This window comes from Penaeus chinensis, chromosome 8, assembly GCF_019202785.1.
Source record: "Penaeus chinensis breed Huanghai No. 1 chromosome 8, ASM1920278v2, whole genome shotgun sequence".
Taxonomy (NCBI): domain Eukaryota; kingdom Metazoa; phylum Arthropoda; class Malacostraca; order Decapoda; family Penaeidae; genus Penaeus; species Penaeus chinensis.
This window is the reverse complement of record NC_061826.1, coordinates 25,310,020-25,322,170: the sequence shown is the minus strand read 5'-3', so window position 1 is coordinate 25,322,170 and position 12,151 is coordinate 25,310,020. Positions and strand designations below refer to the sequence as shown.

Here is a 12,151-nt window from a genome sequence, read left to right as displayed (position 1 = left end):
TTCGTATAAATCTATATACACGCATTCATATATATATATATATATATATATATGTATATATATATACATATATATACACATCCATACAGGCATTCGTATATATGTATATACACGCATTCATATATATATATATATATATATATATATATATATATATATATAGTATATGCATAATGTATGCAAGCATTGTTTTCTCTTTTTCAGCTTGCTATTCTGAAGATGACAGGAAGCCTCACCCTCCCAAAGCCCTCTGAAGGCTTCATTCGGCCAAGGTATGATTGCGCCCGGAAAGATCTAGCGACGCACCGCCGGCCGTGTTTCTCCCGCGGGCTTCGGCGTCACTTCAACATAAGGGTCAGCCTAATTAACATGACATTTCCGCATCGGCCAAACGGCATCTAATCTCTACGCCGGATTCTGTCTTATCAGCTCTATCCACAATCTTATCGCTTGCATTTTGTGTTCGCTTCTCCGCCAAGTGGAATGGAGAGAGATTTTCAGTTTTTAATAAGGGCTGAAGAAGAGTGAATCAGAGAAGGATGAGAAAGCGAAAGGACGAGGTTGCTATAAATATAAGATATATTTAGTTGGATCAGGAAGCCGGCGATTCCAACGAAAATAAAAGACGGTGAAAATAAAAAATGTTTATTATGATGCCGAAAAAATGATGTTGAGTATGATGTTGGAAAAAAAACTATGTTTATGTTGGAAAACTTATGTTTATCATGATGGTGTAAATAAGCAATTATGATGTTGAAATGATAATGTTTATGATGATGTTGAGATGATAATGTTTCTCATGATGTTGAAAATAATATGTTATCAATACTGGCAATAATAAAATAGTGTTCATTGTTATCATGATCTATCTTCTTATCATTATTTTTATTGTTATTACTAGTATCATTGCAATACGAATGATGCTGGTAATGATAATTAAGACTTATTATATTCATCACCATTGTATCTGCTATTATTATATTATTCTCTTCAATAATATTATCATCTAATCATCATCATTATTACTTCTGCTTTTACTACTACAAACATTTAATTTAATAATCTTAGTATATCTCGTCATAGCATCTTTAGTAATACAACAGAAGAAAGCAGAAAAAAAAAATGAATCACATGGAAAAAGAAACAACGGTAGAAAACGACGAAACAAATTAACTTTCTCCTTGGGTTCAGTATGCAACTGATGCATTTTTTTCAGCTTTCCTTTTTTTCATTACAATATAATTTATTGTAAGGACACTTATTACATCACGTGAGCCTTTGCCCTACGCGCGTGCTCGTGTTAGCTCCTTTAACTTAATTAAAGTGGTTTGAGAGATTGATAATCTGGCTGATTATTGATGCGTTCGTTTAGTTGCCTATGGACGGTGGGTACTATTGATAATGAATGCCAACACACAAGAAAATAAAGTTTACTGCCTGTAATTATTTACTGCCTATTTCACTATCCTGTTTTCGTCTAATAAGTGATATTGTTTATATATCTGCGGACATCTTTCTTAATTCTAATGTAGATATATAACAATAGTTATCCTATTGCAGATAAAAAGTATGCAAATGCGAATTCGGATTCGGATAAAGGTTTTCTGTTTATTAAGCGCTAAGAAGAGAGGAAGAGATTGTGCATATCTACCTGAGGGTGCGAAACACTCGAGATTACGCTGTTGTCTAGCGGTGCGTTTTTTGCGTGCCGAGAAATCGAGCAGTTAGCACTTAGCAAATTAGCGAGAAAAGTGCTGGTTGTTGGCGTAGCTAGCGCAATGCCTCGTTCGAATGCTACCTTACCGGCACTGGCCTTAGCTTTGGCTTTGTTCTTGGAGACAGAGTTGGAGGGTGCTCGTCCAGGAGGGGTGGGGTCCGGGGGGGTGGGGTAGTAAGCATCCTCGTGGGCGGGGAGGTAAGTGTCGTACGCCCCAACGGAGTAGGACTCCGGATGGAGCACCTCGGGGGGTTGCGGGTTCTGGATAAGGGAGGGATGTTGGCCGGATATGTGTATGGGGTCTGAGGATAAGGGGTACTCGTCGCTACCTTCGCGCTTGGAGGCGCCCATCACGCCCATGGACGAAGCGTGGACGGGCAGGAGCGGCGGCGGAGATTTGAGCTCCGCCATGGCCGCGTCGAGGGCGGGCTGGTGGCTGTGGTGGCTCCCTGTGGAGGTGGCCACGCTGTAGTCGTGAGCGGCGGCGCCCATACCTATGGTGTCGGGAGTGGCATCTTTGGGCGGCGTGGGCGGGAATGTGAAGAGATGGCTGTGGTGGAGCGACGTGGAGGGCGGCGGCCGTGAGCTAAGAGGGGGCACCCACGAGGCCGAGGGGCTGTGGGAGACGGCCATGCCCCTGGAGTGCTCGGGGAACCAAGCCGCGTGCAGGGGCGTCGGGTAGTGCGGCCGCACCGGACTGCCTCCCATCCGGCCTGGAAGGGAGAACGAGAGTGTCTCTTTAGTCTCTGGGGGCAAAGTTAATCCTTATTTATATCAAATATTATTTTATAATCAGCAGGTACCATTGCTTTCCTAATCTCCATTGCTACACCTATCTGAGTGTCATTATTTTTCTCTTTATTGTGACAGTACATTCGGTCTGCGCATCAATCCGTTATGCAGTAACTCATTCCCATGCAGACGAACGCCTTTGGTCAACACTAGCTTTCTTCATTCATGTAACGTCAGATATCTTTGATTCCTGGTAATACCTGATGTGAAGGATGCAGTAATAAAACAGGCTCTTAATACTACATATTGATGATACCGGTTTGTGGTCATCCAGTATGGGGAGCGTCACATCCACTAAATAGATGCAGTAAAGCATGTATTAATGTGATATATATATATATATATATATATATATATATAGAGAGAGAGAGAGAGAGAGAGGGAGAGGCACACACACACAAATATATATGTGTCTATATATATAAATATATATACACATACATACATTCATTCATATACATACATACATACATACATACATACATACATACATACACACACACATACATCCATACACACATTTATATGTTTACATATAAATGATCATATAAATAGATGAATTAATAAATGATAACTGTGATTAATTCATATTCATTTAGGAGTATTTTTTGGTTGATGTGAATAGATAAATATCAGTTTTATGAAGTAGGGGTGAATATTCCCAACTATAGTGGCACTATTTGGGAAGTTAATTAGAAAAATATCAGCGACAGGATGCAAAGTAGGTCCCATCAGTGACTTCACGAGAAGCAGACATACACATTCAAAGAAAGGAAAAAAAGGCAGACAAGCTACATACTTATCACAGCCAACTTAACATTCCCACATCGAGGAAATGCCTGTAGTTACGACCATGAGCCAAGTGTCTATCCCTGCTACAAGGAAATACCTTCGCCCACACTGCACCTCGGATATGAGGAAGTGTTGCAAAGATCTCTCTGGCGATCGTGAAAGTACACAAAGGCCGAGAGGATGTCAGGGCGAGGGAGTCCGAGCATCTGAGGCCGGACGTTCTGTGTTTTCTGTGAGTCTATCCAGCCATGCTCAGACTATTGGGAAAACTGATAAGTACTGACGTGATGTACATGTGTATACTAGGTGTAGAGAAATTTATCGATGGGTGATTATAGATCTGTAATAAGGATTAATACGTGTCGGGTATGTATGTATGTGTATATTTTTATATATATAAATATATATATATATATATATATATATATATAAAAAACACACATACACATATATATGGATGTGTGTGTGTTAGAGAGAGAGAGAGAGAGAGAGAGAGAGAGAGAAAGAGAGAGAGAGAGAGAGAGAGAGAGAGAGAGAGAGAGAGAGAGAGAGAGAGAGAGAGAGAGAGAACTTATATGAAAACTAACCATGAAACATAAATCCCTAAGATTTAATACCTGTTTGATTTATAACGCCTGCTTTCACACAGCTTAGGAAAACAATGCACATGAAATCAGTTAAGTGAAAATGCCTTAGTAAGCTTCTCACCCCTTTCGAAACATCCAATGAGTAAAGAGCTTGGTAGGGCAAATAAATAGATCCATGGATAACTTCGATAAATAATTCAGCAAGGGGCGTAGATTGCTGACCATATGGGGCTTCTGCTGACTCATGCCCCCAGCCCACGAACCTGGCCACCTCCTACTCACCCGAAATCACCTACTCACCTCAACCAGCCAAACTCACACACTCACTTCACTCACGGAGAGAAGAGTATTGCCTATTTTCACGCCTTGTGTTAGTCGCTTAAATGTTCCGGATGTTCAGTTTTTTTACTTGTCCAAGGCGAAGGGAGATATAGAAGAAACAATAAAGGAAACAAATGGATATAGAAATAACAATAACAAAACAACTGGCGGTCGTCACAATATTCATGATTCCCCGAGGACAGTGTCGGACCTCGTTCACACCATGTACACAACCGCAATCACTGTGGGAGCAGATAGTGATGGAAGATGAAAGGGTTGGAAAGGAAGGGGAGATAGGGAAGAGAGGAAGGAAAGGAGGGAGAGGGAGAGGGAGGGAGGAGGAGGGAAGGAAGGGGGAAGGGGAAAGTGAGGGAGGAAAGGAGGGAGAGGGCGGGAGGATGGGGGGGGGGAGGAGAAAGAGGGGAAGGGGAGGAGGGAGGAAGAAAAGGAAAAAGAGGGAGAGGGGGATAGATAAAGGAAGGGAGGATAAGAGCGAAAGAGAGAATGAGATTGTAACAGTTCCTTCTTTTGAGGGAATGAAGAACCGGTGCTATTGGAAGCTTAGAAATCACTGCACTTGCCATAGGAGATTGTCCATTCTTTTGTCAAAGTTGCAGCATAACGATATGGCAAAACTGACATTGGATAATCTTCATCCATAACTAATAACAGACCTAAAGGAAGGCGATGAATTTAATTTGCTTTTCTTTTTGAGATCATAGATTTGATATAGTCAAGATATGAGTTTACAGAGATATCGACACTGAGATATGGATATTGGTATCGATATATCGTTAGCAGAAATTCTCGTGTACTGCCGACCGGGTCATACGGTATAAAACGCGTAAAGCGATTCATTATATACGGGCGATGAGACAAATGGCTTAATGAACAAACTTGATTTGGCAGGTAACGGGCCCCATGACTTTCAGCTTAAAACGCTTTGTATGACTACCTATACATGTCGTTCAAGTAACGCAGTGGAAATAGATATACAAAAAAAGTAAATGCCCCTAGAGTAATCTTATAGAGAACAAAACAAAACAAAACAAAACAAATCAAAATGCTCGCTTGTACATACTCAACAAAATTAGCATATGGTAGTAAAAGTTATATTGTCATGGACATTAAGCCAATATTGCATGTACCAAAAGATAATGAAGAAGTCTGTCGTGTGAATCTCAAAATTGTGCTTGATCATTTGTTTTATTCGGTTGCCTGTATATAGCATTGCAGGCCATATCAGTGATCTTTATCTAGTCACTTATCATCAGGTTCTCTCTCTCTCTTTCTCTCCGCGCGCGCTCTCTCTCTCGTTTTCTCTCTCCTCTGCTTTCCTCTATCCCTCTCTCCTTCAGACCTTCTTCCCTTCCGCCCCATCCCCACCTCTCTAGATATCCTCCCGTCGCCCCTCTCTTTCTATCCTTCCAAGTTACATCAGGGTAACATTTCATTCATTCTAATCTCGGTATAACATGGGTTTGAGTACCACGCTATATGCTCTCAGCGTGTTCACCGTCGCATACTGATCCCGCCCTATAACCATAGCCATACACGTGGGCGGACACATACCCCCCTGCCCTCATACCTCTTTTCCTCTCCATCTCCCCCACCCCCTGCCTTCTCATCTCCTGTACCCTCTCCCTCTTTATCTCCCTTCCCCTCTACCTTTCCATCTCTTCTCCCCCTTCCCACCCTGCCCCCCCTCGCCTCTCCCCTCTTCTCCACCCCCACTTAGATATCTTCACCTTTGTCAATACTACCACCTTATATCGCGTATATGCTAGCACGACCCATCACTTATATCACTTATACTCCGACGTGGAGATTGCGGATATGCTGAATAGGGTCGAACTCTACATAACGTGAACACTAACTACTAGATGCCACTATGTTCAAGATCGGGCTAAGTCACATATAACAGTGAGAAAGACTTAATCTTCGCTGCATCTCACCGCTGGGTTGCAAGTTAAACCTGTGACTCCTCTAGGGCCAACTTTTTATGGCTCGCTTCACTATATCAAATTAATTTTATTTGTTTGTTTATTCCGTTGTAGGAAGGTAACTGATGCTGAAAAGTTACTGGGAATCCGTATAATGAAGATAGCCGTAAAAAATACATACATATTTCGTGTACTTAGTTAAGTATCTCTTGTGATGCTTGAAATTTACATCTCTTGCCCAAATTTCTTCGCATATTTCCACGCATGCCCTTCTTCAAAATACATGCAAAACGCTTAACTAGTACTAAAATATGCGGGACAGTGTTTTCTCATAGGGAACTGCATCTTTGGACCAACACGTCACCAATTTAGCAATATTGTCCAGTATTCAGGATGCCTTTGTATGAGTTATTAACCTCACCTGCAATTTCTGAATGCAACCATCGCCTCTCCTGCCATCACAAGAAGATACTGAAGGCTTCATAATTAGTTTTTCATTCATCATATTTAACAGAAACAACAAAACGTCTTATCATCTTATATCCCCCCCCCTCCCTTCCTCACTCACTCCATGCCCCATCAGTCATAGCAATGCATTTTAATTACTTCGCACAGACGCATTCAGCACAATAAGCCAATTCTACCCTAGAAATATACACACCGCTAATGCAAACCATAGAATCACACCTTTCGGGCTAAACTGGTCTAGCTACTTGTCGATTCAAGACCGAGTAATACATATTCTGAACCTGTTTTACGAAATCTCCTCTCACAGCACCTGGCTCGACTGCACTGGCTTTATGTGGACGATCTGATCTCGAAGACAAATATATATATTTATATATATATATATATATATATATATACACACACACACACACACACACACACACACGTGTGTTTATGTGTGTGTGTGTGCGCGTGCATATGTATACGTGCATGTGTGTGCGTATGCGTGTGTGTGTGTGTGTGTGCGTATATGTATGTGTGTGTATGTGTGTGTGCATCTGTATCTATATCTGTATCTATATCTATATCTATCTATATATATGTGTGTGTGTGTGTGTGTGTGCATCTGTATCTATATCTATCAATCTATCTATCTATATATATATGTGTGTGTGTGTGCATCTGTATTTATGTCTATTTGTATCTGTATCTATATTTGAATCTATCTATCTATCTATATATTATATATCCCCCCCCCCCCCACACACATATATGTAGCAAAGACAACAGAAACCGAAAGAGAAAGATCATAATACAGGTGATGATAATAGACAACACGGGAGAAAAGAAGAATGATCGTCAGCCCCGAGTCCGCAAGATTGATGTGCTATAAAGACAGAGGCATCGGGGCGTACAAAAGAGGACGGCGGCGCAGGCTACGCCCATCAGACGCGGACGAAGGGCTCGGCAGGAGAAGGGACTCGGTGGCTGTGCTTGTTGCTATGACAGCGCTCGCTCCGAACACTGGATGACATTTCTAACCATGAATGTGAAAGCGAACCTGTTGAGCAATACTGCAAGGAAGAATGATGGGAGCGTGTGACATCTTGCTAGACAGGTGAATGAATAAGTGAGAGTAACAAGGAGACGAGAGAGAGAGAGAAAAGGAGAAAGAGAGAAAAGCTAGACGAGTAAAAAGCAGATTGGCAGACAGTGAGATATCGGCGAGAGATGGAATTGGTGAGGATGAAAGCATTGGAAGATGAAACAGAACAGGTGAAGATGTCAGAAGAAATAAGACGAGGCTCAGATCAAGTAAAACTCAAGGAAACAGAACAAAAACGCGGACCTTAAGAAAGACAAACCCTCAGTTAAAAAGGGGATATCCTTATAGGTAGCCAAGCAAAGCTATATATAAACAAAGCCTTAGGGAAACAAAGCGTTAGATAGTATCTCAGACTTACGTCCACTGACATCAAGAGAAAGACAAACACATAAGTAAAAATAAACTAAAAAAGACTGAATTGACGAGAATATAAATAAGGAACAAAACCTGCGATAATAAACCTCAGAAGAAACGAACAAAACTTGGTAGAAAATATATCAGATATATTCCAGACACACAGATCTTGAACACAACGTGAAAAAAATCTAATCACCTGGATTGGACTTAACATAAAGAGAGCATCCGGAAAGGAAAAACCTTAAGAAACTAATCTCATAAGTATTCCGTATACGCCGTCTTCCGTGCTCATCTTCCGTTCCAAGTGAATTTCCGATCTCTGACCTTGTTACAGGTTAAGGCTGAACTTGAGGCGATTTGACCTTATTGGGAACAAACCTCTCATCATTTCCGCGACGCTTGTCTGCGCTGATTAGGCTTCTTGGTGGATATCGGTTAATATTGTAAATGCAAAAGGACGACAGAGAACGCAGATAAAAAGGAAAGAAGAAAATGGGGAGTAAAAAAGGAAAAAATGAAGAGGATGAAAAAGAAACACGTGTAAAATGAAAAGAGTAATGAAGAAGTAGGCAATAAAATAAATCAATGAAAGTGGAGAGGAAGATGTTATGATACTGATAATAGTTATGACAATAGTTAAGAAGAAGCAACACGAGAAGAGGAAGAAGAAAAAAGGAGAGAAGAGAAAAAAAAAAAAAAAAATCATAGCCAGCGGCATGGTCCTTTTAAACTCTCGTGCCAATTAATACCTTTAAATGCTATCAAGCGCCATAAAAGAGGGCATTCCCACTTGGAGGCGAACCTCGACCTTTCTAGAGGTATGTGTGGCTCCTCTATCAAGCGTACCGTGAACGTAATTGCCTCGCCGGTACCTTCCATTATCTCGCAATCTTCAAACTTCAGCGATTATGACAGGTCGTCGAGTTGACGCTGTTCATTACGTGACGTTAGCGCATTATATTCATGCAGGAGTATTTATCTTCAAGATTAAATTGGTCATTTTGCTGTACCGAAACCGAAAAATTGGCACATCAGCTTTTATTACCATTGCGTGTTTTCACGCACCTAATGCGGCACTCGTATAATTAGCAATATGCAAATTAGGGGTTTCGCAATCGGTGTCGTGATAGCCTGGTGAAAAAATGAAAGCAATTTAACATCTGATGCCCTCCACGCTATCGTGAATGTTAGAGGGGAAGGAGGGTGTACAAGTGCACAGACATCCCTATTGATATGTATGTCGATGTATAATATCTCTGAATACCCTGCCTCTTCATGTATTCCCCCATTCCCTCCTGGAATAAAAGGATGGTTGATAAAAAGAAACCATGTTAGTTTCAGCTATAGAAAAAATGGCAACGGCGCTTATCATCCCCTAAAAAAACGGAAATAAAAAAGGAAAGCAATGAAAAAGAAAGAAAGGACATGGAAAACAAGGGAGCAGAAAAAAGGAAGCAAGAAACATTCGACACAGATTCTCTTTTTGTTGTTGCTCTTTATAATGTGGTAACGTCATGCGAATGTCCCTGCAAGTATTGGGAACTAGAGCGCATGACGTAAATGGTTATGACGGCCAGAAGAATAATGCCCGGCCGAGGGAGATAACAGATTCAAACTTATTTTCTGTTGTTGATCGTTGCATATATTCTGTGCCACTTGCTATTCCCTCTGTGTAGCCATCCTCTGGATGTTATGTGCGGCAGCCGAGCAAGACGCTGGCGGCGTCGTCGGCGCTTTGCCTTGCGTCTTCGAAATAAACTTTCGTTTCCATGGCTACGAAGGGAGGTCTGATTTTTCGGCGGGAGTTCCTTTTTTATATTTACTGCAGTTGTGCATATTGCATTGTAATTGTTGTATTCTCAGTATTGTGGTAAACCACACATAAGCTTACACTCAAATATGTATATATATATATATATATATATATATATATATATATATACATACACATACACAGATGCACACACACACACACACACACACACACACACACACACACACACACACACACACACTCACACACACACACACACACATATATATATTTGCACGCATACATATATGCATATATATATATATATATATATATATGTGTGTGTGTGTGTGTGTGTGTGTGTGTGTGTGCACTCATACATATATGTATATATATATACATATAAGTATATATATACACATACACACATACACACACACACTCATGTGAGTGTGTGTGTGTGTGCTCACAACACACACACACACACATAATTTATATATATATACATATATATACATATATATATACACATATATAAACTATGTACATGGGTGTATGAAGAATAAATATAGAATGTATTGGGAGATGTATAATATAACGATGGTAATATATAATCGCTTTGTCCTTTCTCTGAAATGTGAGTGCCATATAAATGGAATATGTTCTGACAAGCGACTAAATATTTTTGGATCCAATTGATATTCAGCTTGTATGACAAGAGGAAAAATTTATATCACTGTTACGAGAAAGAAACAAAAAATGAAGAGAAGGGAGAGAGAAGAGGGGGGGAAGATTAAGCGAATGAAAGAGATAGGTACAGTAGATAGATGCATTGAGATAGATAGATAGATTGATAAATAGAGAAAGGGAGATAGAGAGAGAGAATGTGAGATCATTGCATTTCTTTAAAAGAATCAAACATTTTGACCTAGATTTCTTGTACATGAATTTTCTAGGAATAAACACATCCCAGCGGCTTACAGGCATCAACAACAAACAGCAGACCTCGGGAAGTACTGCACAAACATCCCAGTAACATTGCGTTCGACCCCGAGAAGTGCTGTACTAACAACACTAACTACTAACAACTTGTGTAGAGGGTTCCTAAGGGCGGCTGGCGAGGAAGGAGCATGAGGACTAGGGCGTAGGAACAGCACAGGGGAAAAGCCTTATCTTGACTTACCATCGCGAGGGGAACCGGGCACGAGGGTCGAGGGAGGGGGAAGGGAAAGAGGGAGGGGAGGAGGAACAGGAGGAGGAGTAGGAGGAGGATAGGGGAAGTAAGGAAAGGGAAAAATGCCACCCGAGAAAAGGAGACGGGAACAGAAAGGGGGATAGGGAGAAAGGGCGGGGATAGGGATGCGGAGAGGGAAAAAGGTGAAACGAAGTGTAGTAGCAGCGAATAAGATTACGTTGGTGAGGGGAACAGTCGAAAACGGAAGATGAAGCAGTTAATGATAAAAATGAGGGGTGAGAACTAGGCATTCGAAGCTAATATGCTTTAAAGAAAGCAAAGATTTAAGTAAATTAGAGCTCTGAAACTGGTGTTACCCGTAACGTACGAGATATGGAAATCAAGCAACAAAGAACAGAGGGGATAGAACGTAGAATGAACACTATCATTTTGAACATTAAAAAGATGTAGATCTAATATTTCAACATTAATAAACTGAAATACGGTAAAACCGTATAAGAAAACACATGAAAAAAATATGAACACTCACATCCTGTCCCACCAAAAAAAAAAGGAAAACTCTGAATCCAAGGAGATACAACAAAGAACCAAAAAGCAAGAAAACCAAAGAAAACACAACAGAGCAACCGTACAGAAGGAAAGATATAAGAGGGAGTAGAAGAGAACCAGTAAACATGGACGAAAAAGTGGCAATAAAAATTGGTGGGCGAGGTGTATTTACAGCGTCGGGAGGAGGAGGACTAGGACTAGGGAGAAGCCTTATCGGGACCTCCATCGCGAGGGGAGAGGGAGGGATGAATACGGTGGGAAACACGGAGGAGAATAAAAGGGGCTGAGTCGGCAGTAACCGATGATGGTGGGAGAGAGAGAGAGAAAAATGGGGGCAGGGAGGAGAAAGAGAACGAGAGGGAGAGGGAGGAGAAGAGAGTGGAAGAGGGAGAGGAAGGAGAAGAGAGTGGGAGAAGGAGAAAAGAGAGGGAGAAGGAGGAGGAGGTAGATAGCGAGAAGGAGGAATGGGTGAGTAAATAAGAGTGTGTATGTGTGTGTGTGTGTGTGTGTGTGTATGTGTGTATATATATATGTGTGTGTGTGTGTGTGTGTGTGTGTGTGTGTGTTTGTGTGTGTATGTGCGTCAAAGA

At 41.1% G+C, this 12,151-nt stretch overlaps 1 protein-coding gene across 3 annotated transcripts in view; it reads right to left on the bottom strand.

Moving 5' to 3' along the window:
- Positions 1-12,151, bottom strand: part of LOC125028310 (GATA-binding factor C-like) — a 150,317-nt gene that overhangs the window by 93,336 nt on the left and 44,830 nt on the right. For 2 of the 3 annotated variants that reach the window (XM_047617759.1, XM_047617760.1), the window contains exon 3: positions 1,804-2,430. In XM_047617759.1, the coding sequence (XP_047473715.1) occupies positions 1,804-2,430 (627 nt within the window). The remainder of the gene's footprint in view (positions 1-1,803; positions 2,431-12,151) is intronic. The other variant, XM_047617761.1, reaches the window with a different exon arrangement.